This window comes from Scophthalmus maximus, chromosome 22, assembly GCF_022379125.1.
Source record: "Scophthalmus maximus strain ysfricsl-2021 chromosome 22, ASM2237912v1, whole genome shotgun sequence".
NCBI lineage: Eukaryota > Metazoa > Chordata > Actinopteri > Pleuronectiformes > Scophthalmidae > Scophthalmus > Scophthalmus maximus.
Window position 1 is genome coordinate 12339614 of NC_061536.1, and position 18615 is coordinate 12358228.

The 18615-nt window shown below is 47.6% G+C and overlaps 1 protein-coding gene across 4 annotated transcripts in view; it reads right to left on the minus strand.

Moving 5' to 3' along the window:
* Positions 1-18428, minus strand: part of pleca (plectin a) — a 79110-nt gene extending 60682 nt beyond the window's left edge. For 2 of the 4 annotated variants that reach the window (XM_035621288.2, XM_035621287.2), the window contains exons 1-4: positions 17985-18428; positions 17277-17314; positions 14544-14723; positions 9677-9890 (exon numbers count right to left, since the gene is read on the minus strand). In XM_035621288.2, the coding sequence (XP_035477181.2) occupies positions 9677-9890; positions 14544-14723; positions 17277-17314; positions 17985-18144 (592 nt within the window). In that variant the 5' untranslated portion in view covers positions 18145-18428. Of the gene's footprint in view, positions 1-4451; positions 4595-9676; positions 9891-11920; positions 12022-14543; positions 14724-17276; positions 17315-17984 lie in introns of those variants that run through there. The other 2 variants (XM_047330165.1, XM_035621294.2) reach the window with 2 other exon arrangements.
* Positions 18429-18615: the final 187 nt, after the last annotated feature.

Sequence of the window (18615 nt, forward strand, 5' to 3'; positions counted from 1 at the left end):
GGGGGGGGGGTCGTCAGATGGTCGTGGAGAGCATTTCCTTTTTTATTTCCAAATGTGTTGTGAGAACAAGAGCGACTCCAGACTGACACGGCTTGTGTGTGTGTGTGTCGTCCCTGAGACGGAATAAAAAGGGGGTCTTGTTGTGAGGAAGACACCCAACACGGGAGGAATTCACAGAATATGTCATGAGGAAGAATGATTCCCGAGGGGCCCCTCGAGCCGTCCCTTCTAAGAAGGCACATTCGGGCCTTTTGTGCAGCACCGACAGATGTGACGAGAGGCCGCCCGCGAGAAGAAGCGCGTCGCCGAAGAACAGCAAATCCATTCAAATCCAACAATTGATGACACACACACACACACACATATATATATATATATATATAAAACCCTGACAGTGATGCTGGTCCGTCTGTTGGTCCGCGACTAGAACGTCTCAACAACTCCAGGATGTATTCCCATGAAATGTTGCCAACTTTTATGGTTCCCACACAGACCTGGCACTCGTTCTACGGTTTAATTGAGTTTTTGTAAATTCTTAAGTAGTCATAAAGTTAAGCAAACAAAAAAAAAGAATAACCCTTCAGATGAAGACTTTTTTCTTAGTTTCTGAAAGACGGACCAAACTGTGGGATACACTTGACAATGTGGATACAGTCATATCCAATCACACACACACACACACACACACACACACACACACACACACACACACACACACACACACACACACACACACACACACACACACACACACACACACACACACACACACACACACACACACACACACACACACACACACACACACACACACACACACACAGTATGTTTCAGCCGCACATGTGAGCAAACAGAGACCAAACAGGTCGTCTGGCGAGCTCGTGCGAAGTAGCGGACGAGTGCGAAGAATCGCGCCGCAGCCTGACGAGCCGCTGGACCGCCAACAGTACGACGAGCCGTCGCAGTTGGCGGAGCATTGTGGGACGGAGAGTGGGTGTGAACATGTGTGGAGATAATGTACGAGCATGTGTCCTCTGTCAGGGGAGGTCATCACACGCCGAGAGGCCCCTGAAACAATACGTACAGTAAGTGGCCTTGACGGCAACAACACCCTGTTCATTAATGAAGATCAAATCATACTTCAGGGCTGAAACTTTTCCATCTAACACTCGAGGGGAAACTGAGAGACGTTTCCTTTTCTATGAAACAGCAACGGCAAGGAAACTTGTTTTGTCCCTTTTTCGCAAGCAGCAGGTGGAACGGAAACAGAATAATTCTCCTGATCTGAGTGTATCTGTGTGCACAGTACCTTGACGACTATTACTATTTTTGAATATGGGGGGGTCAAGTTGCATGAAACTGATCCGACACAAGTACTGGAATTGAAGTGTGGAGGGGTGGGGAAGGGTGGGGTGGGGGGTGGAGGGGTGGTTCTCTGAGGGGAAGATCCGCCTCTGCAGCGATTCCGCACGGCAAACTCATCGGACCCCTTTTTTAGACGGTATTCACACACACACACACACACACACACACACACACACACACACACACACACACACACACACACACACACACACACACACACACACACACACACACACACACACACACACACACACACACACACACACACACACACACACACACACACACACACACACAAAGCAGAGTTCAAGTGCGAAGACGGGGTCTTGCTGTAGCTGCACGTTTGCCCGTGTGCCGGTTTATTTCCAGGGTGTTTAAAAAGAGGGAGTGGGACATGACATACAGTTATAATCCACCTTGTGGGAGGAACAAGCGCTTTACAGAGCAAACACACAAAGATGAGATCGGCACAAAAGCTGCTCCCATTGCCCCGTGAACCCTGACGAAGGTTCACCTGAGAGCTTCACTCGTCTATTCATTTTTATTTCAATGTCAGTTTCCTTTGTACTTTGAATATATTTGCAGGAAAACTTTGGCGAAACAGGGAATTTGCCTCTTGAAGTTCTAAAAGTGTTTTTTTTAAATTTGTTTTTATCATAGATTCATCTTGAAGCACAAAAGTATTCTACTTTGAAAACACATTCCGGGATTATTTTTCTTTTTCCACAGTGAAACCAGCGACTGACCTCAAAAGAATTCATCCTTGAGGCTGCGCTCACCTCAGGCCTTTAGAAAGTAACGGGTCACGTGAGCCCGGGACGAGGCCGTTGCAGTTGTTGCAGTGAGCGGAGGTCGTTGATACTGTCATGATAGTCATGATACTGAGTTCTCTCAATATTCCTGCCTCACTATTTCTGATTTTCCGGGCACTTCCGTGAGAAGGAGGAACGAACGCTGAAAGACAACATTGGACAATCATGGACAACACTTGCAGTCGGAGATGTAATTCTCATCACGTAACTTATTGCAACCAACGTACCAAGCTAAGTGTCGGACCAGAATACGATGACGACCGACGGAGAAAGTGTATTTAAAGAGTATTCAAAGCGGAGCTTCTCATGTTCCAACACTAGTCGATCTATAGTGACACATGACGTGGGAGGACGCGTCGTCCATCTTTATTTACATCCACGGTTTACACTACTGACATCACCTGGCACAATGGCTCAGCAGAAAAAGGGCTGACAAGACAATAAACCCGCCTTCAGCTCAAAAACACACATCGGCTTCACGGCTGATGAAAACCAACCTTCGCCCCGCCTCCTTCATTCGCCCGGGGCCACCTGGGGGTTCTCAGACTTTACTCTGGAGGAACATTCGTCTCAAATAAACATGCTTCAAGTCAAAAAAAAAAAAAACCCCAACAGAGAGAGCAGCAGGAAGTGAGAAGTTGGCATCGGACCGGTGCCACAGGGACACAGCAGGAGCTCTGCCCACAGTGACGGGCCACAGCAGGCGGCCGCATGGGAAGAAAACGACTGGACCGCTGTGATTGGAAGGAACGCTTCGGTTCCCATCGCACCGAGAACCAGGACTCGGCCCATTTCGTCCTGAGGGGTCCTGTTGCAGCCGAGGGGTGGAGGTTACGCCCCACGGTTATGAGTTGGTTTTTAATTTCCAACCTATTTTTATGCAGAGATTTTGCTGAACATCCGTGTCGCTTGTCAGCAACAATACTTCACACGAAAATAAAAACAGATGGCTGCGTCTTCACTCGTGTCCGACAATCGGAACCAAAGGCCCCCGTCCGCCGGTGTCCTCGACCCAAACCTCCTCCAGTTGTTGCTGTAACTCACCTGCCTTCAATTCACATTGAGAGCGAGAGACTGACCGGTGCAGTCGTGAGTCAAACCAAATATGGCGGCCTGACGGATCATTTTCTATTCCAATGTTTTGAAGCAACAGAGTCTGTATTAGAAAAGCGATAAGTGCGAGATGTGTGCCTGAAAGCCTGTATTCTCTGGAATGACCAGCAGAGGGCGACTCCACGGATCGTAGAAAGAAGTGCGACGTCTATGAGAAAATGACTCTACTTCCCACTTGATTTATAACCTTTAAAGTTTATGGAGAGTTTATGGTTTCAAGTCTTCTCCAGTACAGCGTGATGTTCATTTTGTAAATTATTGCACCGTATGCAACGGAGCGTGGTTACAGCTTGATTGACAGCTGGTACCGTCCAATCGGCGCATGGTTGCAGGTGTAGGTGGGGGAGCTCTCAATCAGACCCACCCCCTGCTCCTACGTCTGGTTCCAAAAGAAAAACAAGGTGGCGCTGGTCTAATGAAACTCCAGGCTTCACGACGGCAGTTCGCAAACCAACGGGTGATGTCACGGCGGGTTGGTACTCAATTTCAGACCCGCGAGCTACAGTAATGACCCGCAGGAACATCTTGAGGTTGTGCAGACCAAAGGCCAAATGTCCCAATGCCTCCTCTCAGCGAATCCCAGGAGTCTGCTCAGGGAGCGAAGTGGAGATCTGGGGAAACAACACGGGAAGACAAGGCCTCCTCTCCTGTTTTTTATTGGTACAAAAGTCGCCCATCGCTCGAACATCATCTTAGCCTCCTTCACTTCAGACAGACATTGTTCCCTTCACAGACACACGTCACCTCGAACGTCTCCAACTATAATAACAACAAAGGTGTCGGGCCACATCTGACCCCGCCACCATGTCATGACCAGCGGAGACATCACCCTGCACTTCCTGTTTCTCTCTACATCGCACAAATGTGTGTGAATCAATATGGAACCAATTAATGTTGGCAGGTCATCCAGGTTCTCTCTCTCTCACACACACACACACACACACACACACACACACACACACACACACACACACACACACACACACACACACACACACACACACACACACACACACACACACACACACACACACACACACACACACACACACACACACACACACACACACACACACACACACACACACCTCCCATTCAAACATGCTCGCGCCCTCATCATGTGTGTGTGTGTGTGTGTGTGTGTGTGTGTGTGTCTGTTACCTTTATACTTCTCTCTGACGCTCTCGTACGCCTGCACATAGTCCTGCTCCTCTGGCAGCCGCTGACCCGGTTGAAACATGGACATGGCCTGGCTGGTACCTTCCTCTCTCCTGTCTGCAAACTTTCCTTTTAACTTTCCTCTGGCATCGTGCTCCCTCCTCCTCCTGCCCCCCCCGCCCCCACCCCCTTTTTGTTTTTGACTCTCTGTACCCTCGGTGCTGTCAGCCCACCTATCTGTCTGTCCCCACCCTTCTGCCTCACCCACACTTAGTCACGGTATTCCCACTGAAGCTGTAGGTTTCATTCCAGACCACCACCACCACCACCACCACTCCCCTCTCTCCTCTGCTTGAGAAATACCCACATACACTCATATCAAACCCTCCTCTTAAAGGCACAGAGGCGAGTGTACGCCACAAAGATAGATACCAGTTATAAGGCAGAGCAGTGGATCACGCACACACACACACACACACACACACACACACACACACACACACACACACACACACACACACACACACACACACACACACACACACACACACACACACACACACACACACACACACACACACACACACACACACACACACACACACACACACACACACACACACACACACACACACACTCCACCCCAGATAGAGAGACACACATGGCTACCCCGGTGAAAAAAACAAATGACAGAGCTTGTGAGGGGTTATTCGAGTTCCTGCCGCAGGAGACAACTGGGGCAAGACAAAAAAAACCCAAGTGGACCCTGTTCTATATCCACAGCGTTGGAAAGAGGAACTCACGGCGCACGCTCGCCTCACAGTGACGTCGTATTCCCAAAACTGAATGACGGCACATTTGATTTGAAAGGTTTTGATGCCAGAGAACCACACCTCTTCAGTTTGGGACAAAAACAGTGGATGAGTGCTGGATCGCACAGCTGAGACTTAGAGACAGAACTTTTGAAAATCCTGCAGGGGAATTATCATGTGTGACCTTTACTGGAAAAAACCAAGAACTGAAATGTCACTTCACAGGGGACTGACGCAAACTTCCATCTTTGTGTTTTTCTTTCACAAACAAACCATCACCGGAAACCATCGGACGGGCCAGCTGTCAATCATCGACCGTCGATCGTGGTCTGTTTGACTGTAAATGGAGGTCAATTCACAAAATGAACATCACGCTGTGTTGGAGAAGACTTGAAACTAGAGATTGAACCATCAACTGCTCAGGAAAATGTTCACTGACGTTATGAATCACGTGAGAAGTAGAGTTATTTTCTATAGAAGCCGACATCGAGTCGCCCTCTGCTGGTCTTTCCAGAGAATACAGGCACTTCCTCATATTGATGCACCATTATGGTATTTGGATATTTAACGTCTCTTGCTTAAGAATTGCACACGTGTCAGGTTCATGCAAAACAAGACATCTTGCCCTTTGTCGCTTTCTCATACAGACTCGGTTTCTTTTGACACTGAAGTGGAGAAAGTGAAACTGAGTCAAGTGAGGAGTAGAGACACTTTCTCGTAGACTTCTATAGAAGCAACCAGTGGCGTCGCCCTCTACTGGACATCACCGAGAATACAGGTTTCAGGCACTTCTTCGTCGTCTCAAATTTCCGATAACCCGGTGACTACGTCGATTTTCATACACAGTCTACGGTTGCATCTCGTCTTCAATCAGCCTAAAAAAGGCTCATGTCACTTTGCTGTTCGTCCATATCCCCTATCCACGTCCGTCCGAATCAAAGTCAACTCACTGACGTTTGGCAACAGCGCGACCAGAGAGTCCAGACTCTTCTCGATGGTGGAACGAGCCACCAGACGCTGTCAGAGCAGCAGGAAACCCCTTTGTATTTCCAAGAACCTCTTGATAAGTCATTTCTTCCAGGAAAACTTCTTCTCCTAACACCTCTAAAACCCTAACGCACCCAACTAGCACTCGGTGCAGTCTGCCTGATCTCCTACACCTTGGACTTCTTACTTCAAGGTCTCCTACTGTACGGATTGTTGTCGCTCAGTATTAAGTCAGTTTTGAAGAAAAGCATCTGGCAAACGAGTAAATCGAGATTCCGACAGTGCTGCAAATGAATGCAAGGTACTGTATTAGTAGTAGTTCATTTATTAGGAGTTTAAGGGGTGTGAAGGTTCGGTGCACACCGCCAAGATCTACGATTACATTCAAACTGCTCGCGGACCCTCACGAAAGAATCAGGGGACGCTAGTAAGTCAGGATGTCTAGAAAAACTGCAGCTTCACTATCTTAAGCAAAAAAAGGAAGAGTTCAGAGGAAATTTACTCAAGTAAAGTTTCTCCCCAGTGTTGATGAGATCAGAATTTTTCTCCGTAGAGGCAACAGAACTGTGGCAGATAAGGTCGCAGCCCCCGAGCACATTTGTGCGCCTTATCATTTTTCTCACACCTCTGGGACTGTGTGATTACTCAGCCATCGGGAGAGTATTACACCAGAGCAAAAAATGTGCAACTTGCAAAATCTGCGACGGAGCGCAGCGTTTCTCAAGCAGTGAGTTAGAACCTGGAAGGGATCACAGATTCCAGCTGAGGTTTTGGAAAACTCCATCAATCTCCGGCGTGACAAAGAGGTTACACTTTCAATCACGACTTAATAACGCGACATTAACACCACCACACCGAGGGCAGCGTTGACTTCAGGTCAATCCTAACCGGAACCCTTGTGGAACTTGGCCCTGGAATGATCAATCAATCAGAGTAATTACGGTCAGGCTGCAGAAAAAAAAGTATCAGTGGTGGCTTGTTTGGATTGAAATGGACACAAATAGCTCGCAGCTACAGTGACAGACACCTTGACAACAACAGAAAGTCAAACTGGAAGGAAGGAAACCAGCGGACCGCTCAGATCTAAAGTGAAACTACCGGGATGGTTACGGTTGGATTTTCCTCTCATCACACGGAGGAGCTCGTCTCCGTTATATACACTGTTGAATCTCCCTCTTGTCAGCCACCAGGTGGTGTCCCTCCGACATACGAACCTCGCTGCTTTTGTTTTCTGAATTCGGCTCCAGTGACAGACGGCGGTGCCAACGTGCCGTCCCTCACATCGCCACCACACTAAAGACTCTGCTCTGCTGCCTAATGTCCTCTGCTAGAACAACAACACATCTGAGGAAGGAGCGGCCGCCGCCGCCTCCTCCTCCTCCTCCTCCTCCTCCTCCTCCTCCCTCACTATTCAGTCACAGTTTGTTGTGTGTAGCCGCTGATTTGTGACCTTGCCTGGTTACTTCCCTACAGGTCGTTGGGCCTGAATACTAACTACAGCTTGAAATGCAGTCGGTGCAGGGACAATGTGTTCCACGGTTATATATCAGGGTAATCACTGTTTCACCTTCAGTGCCAGGCAGTAAAGTATGACTGTTGAAGTGTCAGTGTAATTACTGTCACTGTGATGAGTGACATGAGGCATGAGCATCTTTTTAACCTTCGCATTGATCGAATCAAATTTGTCTTCTGTTCCCTCCGTGACGAGGCTGCTTTTTTTATGTTCAGTTCATTTTTCAAATGGTGAAATCAATTTCGAATAAAACTGAAAAGGCACTCAGTAGAGCTCATTCATCTGCCAAGGTTCAACAGTCCCCTTAAAAAACCCACATTTAAATCCACTAGATCTGGATTTTTATTTGGAAAAGTAATCCAATCTAATGTTAAAGTAAGTGATTAATGAATTCCTGGATCTGCCCCCTTTTTCCAGATTAGCTGCAAAATTTTTAATGGATTCCTTTTTGACTCATGTCCCATCATTCCAGCGAGTTTTGTGGAAATCTATTCAGCAGTTTTTGCAACAAACAACCGGGCAGGAGTGAAAACATAAACCTCCTCGTCGGAAGGTAAGAGAAGTAAAGGAAGATACAAATAGAGAACAGTAGCTGTGTGTTACAGTGCCGTCATAAAAAAGCCCCAAATTTAGTAAAGAAAGTACAAAATCTAGTGTAGAGATTGAATCAAATCCACCTGAAGTACATTGAAAAGAAATTACGTCACGTAACCTTCATCGTATATATATATATATCATATAACAAATTTTGCCTCATAATTTGAATGTAGGAAGGATCTAAGTTCAAGCGCACATGAACGCAGATGCAAAAAAGTGATCACGAATCTCAGAAAATCAAAAAAATATCCATATAGACGAGTTTACAAATCCCCAATATGGAGTCAAATGAATGGAAAATACACTGAGAGCAGAAATACAGTGAGGAGGACGCGCTCCTCTGCACTTTATCTCTGGATACTGTCCTCTGGTGTCCACAGTCCATTACTGCACAGACTCCCTCTGTCCTGGATCATTAGTCGGATGACTAACATGAACTGTAGTTTGGTATCTATTATCTTTGGGCAATATCTATAATTTGGAAACAGCTGAAAGTGGCAGAAGAAGCATCAGGGAAAAACCCATGCACTTTTCTCTCGGGGCACCACAGGGCCCCCAAAAATATATATCCCGCACAGTAGATACGACACTGCTGACACAAGCAGACTGTATTTTTAAAAAAAATCAATAATGGAGCCACGACTCAAGATTCTGACAAAAACCGCACGCGCTGAAAGCAGCGCTGAATAATTCATCATCATCGTCTGTCGAGCGGCAGACGCGGCGATATTCCGCAGCAGCACCAAGTCACAAACTACACAACACTTTGAACCCCGTATCAATAATACTGTCTCTCTTAAACAAGACAAGTTCGCCCCTGACATGATTAGAATATTGTCTGATAAAACTTGCATGTTTGTTGTGAGATTAGAAAACGGCAGCTCATGAATCAGGCCGCCAGCGTCGCCGCGGCACAAGTCACCTTCATCCAGTAAATCTGATGGGACCCTGCTCATGTCCGGAGGCACCACGGTAAACCAGCCGGACACTTGTCATCACCAGAGCTGCCGGATCACAGCCCGTGGAGGGAGCGAAGCAGAGACAATAACACTCCTGCAGTACCCCACCCCATCGAATCAATATCAGAGACAACCAGGGAGGAAGGAGAAAATGTGTGTGTGTGTGTGTGTGTGTGTGGGGGGGGTGAGGTCAGTGTTGCTGTTTGTGGACCGAAGGGACGATCTGAACCTGACACCACAGGAAGGCGCTGAGTCAGCGGGTCGCATCGCCCGAGGCCCGACTCAGACAGTGAACGAGCGGTGGAGCTGGAGAAGAAACTCTGGGGGATAACGCAAGCAGCAGTGCGCGGACTCTCGTACCTGCGATGCGGATGACGGCCCTCTCCGCCGGGTCCAGCACGTCCCCAGAGGCCGACTTGGATCTCTTGATGCGCTGGTGCTTGGGCAGGTTCCAGGGCAGCGTGTCGCCGCGGGACGGCGAGCAGGTGACGGAGCGCAGGTCGCTGGAGGTCTCCTCCGACGCGGCCCGCACCAGGGGCCTCCTCTTGGGCTTGTCCCGCGCCTCCTCCATGGTCTGGTTGTGACACAAATGAGCGGATTCAAAAAACGTGAACTTGCAACAAAAAAAAACAGCTCAAACAGTGAAAAAGATTTTCAACGTAGGAGGTTTTGGATGTTGTGCAAAGGTTCACAGGATGAAACTGAGGGGATGAGAGAGGATTCGTGGAGGAAAGTTGATGGAGATAATTAATTAACCATTACAATTACTTACTACAACTCCGAGCCAAAAGTTCAAAGAGCACTCAGCTAATGTTGAACGGTTTCTAAACTCGTCATGTGTTTGAATGTAGAATCTTAATAGAGTATAAAGTAAATCCACCTGTCAAGAGACACGCACGGGAGTAAGAAAAGTACCAGATTTTCCTCGGAAAGTGTAGAAAATGTAAATAGTCAAGCAGATTACAACGAGTACATTTACGCAAATGATAGTATTGATTGCCCAGAAATAATTCGAGACATCTGATCCATATGTGCAGCGGTTATGGGGCAAAAAGCTCCGTGCTGCAGCCCCGTGCTCAGACTGTCGTCTGAAGAAACACCGACTCATCCACTGCTGCTGCTGGGGAGGAGGCAGGAGCAGGAGCAGGTGCCGAGCAGCGTCACTACGCTCCCACTGGCTTCCTCTCTTTTCTGCCGAGTCACCATCCAGCTCACAGGATGCTCTCCACAGGATGCGCCGGCTGCCAGCCGGGCCCCGCAGCCTCTCCGATGATTGGACGGCAGCAGGCAGGGACCCAGAGTCCCGAGAGCAACGACCACAGTGCATCAGCTACAGCTCACATTCAAGGTTGCGACTTCCCAAATGCGGTCGCCGCGTCACAGGGCCGGATTATCTGTTTGCCCGAGTGTCCGACTGACGCGAAGCGTCTTTCGAAAGTGGGAAACGGAACGTGTGCGCGCACAACAGCTGCTGCACATGATGACACATTATTCCTGAACCCCTGCGGAGGTTTTTCTCCTGACTATGATGTCAGTGTTCACCTCTGGAAGTGGAGCGGTGACACATTATATGGATCCTCCTGCATGGGGCGGATCATTGACTGATCCAAATGGAGTCATGGGCATTTGGCCACGTTTGGACGCGTCAGCCAACACTGGACACCAGCTCGGCCTCCGGGGACTCAGACTTTCATGTCTGCAGGAAAAGAGGGAGCAGAAGTATAAATACTTCAGGGGGGGGGGGGGGGGGGGGGCAGAGGTTCCATCCATGCATGCTGAAAGCATCAGGGCTCCAGCTGTACAGTTACCAGGCAACCCCGGAGAGCAATAGGGAGCATGCTCCTCCTGAAACTTGCCAGACCTGGACATGGAGGAAAGTTGAGTGTGTGTGTGTTGGAATGAAAAGACTCTGCCCAGTGACTGACTCCCCCCATGACACTGGGCAGATTCTCTCTCTCTCTCTCTCTCTCTCTCTCTCTCTCTCTCTCTCTCTCTCTCTCTCTCTCCATCTCTGTCTCTGTCTCTCTCTCTCTCTCTCTCTCTCTCTCTCCCTCCCTCTCTCTCTCTCTCTCTCTCTCCATCTCTGTCTCTCTCTCTCTCTGTCTCACTCCATCTCTGTCTCTGTCTCTCTCTCTGTCTCTCTCCATCTCTGTCTCTCTCTCTGTCTCTCTCCCTCTCTCTCTCTCTCTCTCTCCATCTCTGTCTCTCTCTCTCTCTGTCTCTCTCCATCTCTGTCTCTGTCTCTCTCTCTCTCCCTCTGTCTCTCTCCATCTCCATCTCTGTCTCTGTGTCTCTCTCTCTCTCTCTCTCCTCTGGACTGATGGACTTGAGGATGTGAAGGATCATCAGGTCATGGATGAACCAGTCCCGTCCTGCTGCTGCTGCGTCGCCGCACCTGCGCCGCAGTGAGGAGAGACTCGACGGGCGCACCTGCTGTTCGGATGATGCCCCAGACAACCAGCGCTTACTCTCACAAGGTTGTAGTCGGATGACTTCCAGTCTGCAGGTGTATTTTTTTCTTCTCTGTACCGACACTACATCATGTGGTAAACAGCGTCAGCGATGCGGCAAAACGTGCATATTGACAAAATGATCTCTACTCACGCCAAAACTATCCGTGACCGCTGGCGCTGTTGTTTGGTTCGACGTCAACCAATCGGAAACGTCCGTTTGTGTTTTTTTGCAGCGATTCTCCCCCGTGTACAGATCCGCTCAAAACTTAGAGAGAGCCACCACCATCCTCATCATCACCATCCTCATCCTCATCATCCTCCTCTTCTTCCTCCTCCTCCTCCTCGTGCGCAGCGGGGGTCGCGCCTGCGTCCTGCGGAATCCAGGCTCCGGGTGCAGGGATGTTGATCCGGTCCGACCCGGACCGATCCGGGCTGCAGGACCAGTCGAGAGAGGAGGAGGAATTGTGCGCCCTCAGCCCCGCGAGCCATGCATAGAATACCTCCCCCCTCCCTCCCTCTCATCCTCCCTCCCCTCCTCCTCTCCTCCTCCTCCTCCCTCCCTCTCATCCTCTCCTCTCCTCCCTCCTCCCTCCCTCTCATCCTCCCTCCCCTCCGCCTCACACACACACACACAGGCACGCGCGAACACACACACACACACTTTCTTAAATTCCACACCTTTAGGATGCTGCTGAGCTCAGCATCATCACGTGGGACAAAGTGGAAACAAATGGGGGGTGTGACACGGCCATAAATATCTGCAATTGCATTGATGTACATTAAGACACAGTTTCAAAAAGGGAGCTGTCATTTCTAACAACTACAGTTTGTGTCGGTCCAGATTGAAGTCAGCCAGCTCAAGAGGATCCTTCCTTTTAAGGGGTTGAATGGAACCACTAGCGTTTACAATGATGTTGTCAGCTGGTGTTGGGAAAAAGTTAACCTATATGTGTATTTCTGTATTTCTACTGCAAAATGTATCTGGACCTTGTGTTGAGCATTTATTCATTGAAATATACAGAAATGTCATTATGATGCTCTTAAAACAAAAACCAAAAAAAGAACTAAAAAACCTTAAACTTGGCTAATTTTCCCTCTATGCTTCGTGTATATATTGATGATTGAAATGATTAATGTACCTATGAATATCTGGTCAATTCTGAAATGTAAGAAAGTGATATTAAAATGCCGTCCTGTACAGTATGTGTCCCTCCTCTGTCATACAACTGTCATTATGAAGTCTTAAAACTAAAAAAAGAACAAAATAACAAGTTTTTTTCTATGATTGACAATCTATCAATCAATTCTGAAATGTGAAAAGTGACATTTCCAAAGTTCAGTCATGTATGATGTTCTTCCTCTGATGCCTCACCTCTGTGGCACTTTGCAAATCTGTTGGATTTACTCTCCTCTCGCTTATTCCGTTTCGTGTTTTCCAGGTTTTTAAGTCTTTTCTTACTCCAAACGGGACCAAGTTGTACCGAGTCAAATTAAAAACGGTCATGCTGAGACGTTACATAATCCAAATAGCACGGACGACAGACTGACTGTTTGTGTGGGCCGCACTACGTGATGAGTCTCCCACTCGGGAGGATGAATCGATGGGCACGGAGGAGATTTGGGGGGTGGGGGGCCTCAGTCCGACACTGAGCCCACTCTTGTGTTCGCAAAACGCTGCGTGCCATCAGTCCTGGACTCTGTGCCAGCTCTGTGCCCATTGTGCCGCAGGAGGTTTAATCTGATCAGTGCCAAGTGGCCTCATGAGGGCAAAGAGGGAGGAGGAGGAAGGTGAAGGTGACTTCGGGTCAGTTTAGACATGTTCACTTGCTGTGGTAATAAAACATAAATATGTTTTTGTATGTACAGTGAATCAGCCCAAATCGGTGGGCAGCAAAACATCAGGTGGAGGCCTCCTCCGAGGGAGGCTGGGTGTGGGAAAAACAGAATGATGACAGATGTAATGAGAGAAACCGACTTCTGTTTCCAGGGAACACGTTTATATTTTATAGTTTATGAGATGCTTATGAAGATGATTTGTGGATTTAGTGGAATCTAGCGGTGAAGTTACATATTGCAACCAACTGGATGACCCTCCCCTGGCCCCTCCCCATTCATGGAGAACCTACGGTGGCCTTCAGGTGACATAAAAAACATGAAACGCTTTCTATAGAGCCAGTGTTTGGTTTGTCCATGCTGGGCTACAGTAGAAACATGGCGGCCTTAATAGAAGATGATGTTCTAAGGTAAGAAAAAAAATTATTTTCAGGTGATTATACACAAATGAAAATATAATTCTGAATATTATTTTTCCATTTCTGCTGATAGATCTTACACGTGGCACCGTTAAGTTGCATTCAGATTGCATCTTGAATACTACATTAAAAATGATTCTATCTAAAATGGGAAAATAACATTTAGCTTTTAACAGACCCCCCCAAAAATATGAACACAGTTAAAGTCTTTCCAACACATTTTATATGTATATTACGTAGCTTGTATTAATTGTAATATTGAGAAAAGACACAAAGGGACAAGTACATTTCTTTTCACCCGGGTAAAAGTCATTACTTCCATCACAGACACAGTGAATAAATTGAACACAATATTGGGAACATTTAAAAAAATAAATAAAAGGCTCATACCTTGACAACCAGTGCAAATCTAAATATCTTTGTCAAATCCCAAACCTGATTTATTTAGAACCCAACGAAAAGTGGAAACTGTGGCCACAACAAGCCAGGAAACGAGGCCCTTTTAGTAGAAATGTTCCTCACCGTGTGTGTTTCGGTCACAGTTTCCATCCCGGCTCTGGCCGGTCGTCTCTTCCTTTTCCTCACTGCCGGACCCGGTGGCTCGTGTCCAAGGGCCACCGACTCCTTCACCACCACGGGCGGCGGCGGCGCTTCCTCTGACCGGACCGGAGCTGCTGGCTTCTCCTTGGGCTTCTTCTTCCTCTGAAACGACACGCTGCCTTTGGTTAGTTCATGTTTTTTGTTTGTTGCTTACCTTTAAGCAACAAACAAGGAGTTCTCTCTCTAATTACAGATGTCAACAACTATAGAAGAGCAGGTTTTGATTTCTGGCACACACGGTCAGAGGCTTCCTAGTAAACATGTTCTTTGCTTTACTATTATTTAAATCTTGGAAAACAATTTGGGAAATCCAGTTCTTCCATCCTACCGGCTTCTTTTTCCTTTTCCCTTATTTTCTCTTGAATATGAAACTATAATGACACACGAGGAAATAACCATGTGGGAGCTAGTGGGAAGGGAAATCTTTTCTCATGTAATCCTACTTCTTGCGGCATTTTACTGACTGACACAAGCATTACATTCTCCCGTAGCTTTCCCACTTTCATAAACTCGGTCTTCACCGTTGGACGACCTTCCTTGTGTCCTGGTAGATCTATTGATCCCAATAATTCAATATGAGTATCTTAAATTTCCTAGTGGCATTACCTCCCTTCTCCACTTGAACTTTTAATCATAATCCTAACCTCGATACCAGTAGCAACGCCTCAACGCAATAACCCTAAAAGATGAAAACATCCACAGATATTAATATTGAAGCTTAACTTCACGTAGCATTAATTGAAGTGTCAATCTTTTCCTTTGGGATGAATAAAGTTGCATCTCTTCGTATCTGCAGTCAAGAGATTTGAGGAACGCAGTGTTTTAAAAAGCAGTGTTACAGTAAACTCCAGCCCCAGTTCTATATCATATGAATATATATAAATTAAAGATGACCGAATGCCTGAGGGACATTTTCACTGTCAAAGAAAAACGCACAAGCCTTTTCTTTCATCCGGCTGAAAATCTCATGCAATCACGATGAAATCATCCATTTCACATGTTGCACGAACATGGAAACGTGCAGACGCAGCGTCGCTCAGCTCAGCGGTGACCTCTGAACCTCCGGCCGACGCCGATCGCGACGGGAATGTTCCCCGGCCTCTTCTCACAGCCTCTCGTGGTCTTCCTGTCCGATCCCTAACACCCCTGCTCCTTCGTGGAGAAGTGCATGCTCATGGCGCAGCTAGTAGATCTGCCGTATGGTTCTCCTACTCACTATGATTTACAACGGGCGACGGACGGCCTGATAACTTGCGCTCCCCTGCATGTGTGTCGCTCCGTTCTCCAGCCACAGACCTCACATGTCTCTTTGTGAGTCCGCTGGTCTGCAGCCGAGGGGGAAATGGACCTTTTGTTCGGCGGGTTAAGTGCCGGCCAGACAAAGGGCCCCACTCTCTGCGCGTAGAGCAGTTTCCAGAGAGACTCTCCAACCTTTATCGCTGACAAAGGGGCTGCACAGTGCTTCTTCCTCTGCGTTAACAACACACTCTCAAACTACTACTACTACTACTACTACTACTGACTGGGCCAAAACACACAAGAGAGCGAGGCCAGTTACGGTCACAGAGAGCCAGTCGGCCTGCACTTAGGTCGTGGATTCATCCTCATGATAAGGCCGCAGCTGCCGGGAGATGATATTACACAGATTATTACACTAGATGGGACAAAGGGGGTACAGGGAGATTCAATTTTAAGTAGCTTGTGATTTGCGTGCTGTGCTAACTGCGGATGAGTCATGTTGTCGCCTGCAGCTTCACTTTTCATTTGGGAAAAAAACAAAAAAAACAACTTCTGTTAAGTTTTCCAAAGGACTGGGCTGAACAATGTTTGTTTTGTCCGTCACCTAAAAGCCACTTCCTCTTGTGTTTATAAAGAGGATGGAAACATTAAAAGGCAGCACTTCCCTTTATTACTGAGGGAACGACATCAAGTATTTAAAAAACAGGATATGCCGCAGGATGAATCACACCAACCACCGGCAGCAGTGACTTTCCTAAATGTTGCAGGCGAAATGTCGCCCCTGACGATGGCTACCCACCGACCGCCGCGTTCCACAACCAAGCTGACATTTGTGGGTTTTCAGTCAAATGTCTTGGCTACTGTTGGTTTTTTGAGTTGCCATGAAATTTGGTTGTGACATTGAAATCACACAAAGTGGTTGACCATGATTTGCAGGAAGTTTGAAACACTGCTGGTCTGTTTTAGGATCTAAATTCCAGGCACTGTGTTGATTTCAAAGCATCAAACCTTGTTCATAAGGGACGTCCTGATTCATCTGATCTCAACCCTTCGTTGTGTGACATTGACGAAACAGGCCCGAGTGAAAATGTGACAAGGTTTAACTTATATTCCAGACACAGGCAGAGACATGTGATCATCATGCCAATAAAAAATCATGGTTTCAGTACTTTTGTGAATTAGTGACAGTTGATTTTATTCAGCACAGCTCACTGCTTCACTCAAATGCAAGTGAGGGAGGACCTCTAAAGACAGAAGTGGGAATTACAAGCCGACGTGAGAACTTGCTTGTGTAATATATGTATATATATATACATATATATATTTTTTCCTTCCTGCAGTCGAGGACGATGTCCATTTTAAAAAAAAAACTGGCAGAACAGCGAGTCGCTCTCATGCGATGGATTTTTTTCTCACCTGAGTTGGAGCTTTGGACTTGGAGTGCTTTGCCATCACTGTGTGGAAACAACAAACACATTTCAATCAACAACACATCCATTTCCAAAGATCAACCATCGTCATTTCAACAACTGTCACAGTGGTAAAAAATGATATTGCTGTGAAGACAGAGAAGTCATAAATCGTTGTTCACTGTATCCACATGTAGTTTGCAGGGACATGGCGGTCGCCGTGACGCAGCATCTCGACGCCGTGACGTCACGTCACCAGTTCACAGGTGATATTTATTATCATTCCACTCCCATTCAGCAGGAAAGTGTAGATTCATGTTCTGCTTTAGATGGAAAAAGTACGCGTTGGGCTTACAGCAGCCTGCTGAACGTATTAAAATGTTTTTATTGTATTGAGAGTATGAAAGACCCATTGTTTCCCTCTCACATGGGTGGAAGGCACATTTAAAAAAAGAAAAAGAAAAAAAGTGACTGCTCCAACCACAGAGCGGAGCCGGAGCCAACACGAAGCTGGCGGCTTCTGGAAAATGTGGATCCTGCAGTTTTGGGGAAGGAAACAAACTGACTTTTTTTTCCCACTGAGCAGTTCCCTCCTGGTAAAACTGAGCCTGACTCAAAGAGTTGAAGGTTTCACAATAAGAAGCATCAGTGTTGTTGTGGAAGGAGGAGGGGGATGGTGTCAGCATGGCAGGGTGTGTGGGTGGGTGTCACCTACCTGCCAAGTAGTTCTCCAGGGGGGCTGAGGAGCTCTGGTTCCCACCGTAGCAGCAGCAGAAGAGGAGCCATACCAGGAGGGTGGCGAGCACCAGAGCCAGGACCCAGAGGAGCCGGGCCACTGCCGGGTTGGTGACGGCCCAGGCTGTCAGGATATCCATGCTGCAGGCTGTGTCAGCACTATCTAGTCAGTCAGACGTCCTGAGTGCGACTGCTGCTGCAGAGCACGTGAATGGGTTGCAGAGGGCCGGCTGGGGTTTTTTTTTGGGGGGGCCCTCACGGACGAGGGAGGGAGGGCGGAGAAGCCACGGTGCCTTCAACGGCAGCAGGAAGAAGAAACAGCAACCGCAGATGGATACCAGCTGTTCCAGAAGCAGCGCTGCTCAGACCTCAGCCCACGTCAGCTCTGAGAGTGTGAGAGTGTGAGAGTGTGTGTGTGTGTGTGTGTGTGTTTGTGTGTGTGTGTGTCAGCATGGGCGTGTGTGTTGTATTTTAAAGAGTCCTGGAAAAGTCTCTCTCTCTCTCTCTCTCTGTGCGTGTGTGCGTGTGCGTGTGCGTGTGTGCATAAGGAAAGAGTTTGGGGGAGTGGCTCAGAGTTACAGCGGCTGGTATAAACCTTCAGTCACCTGAAC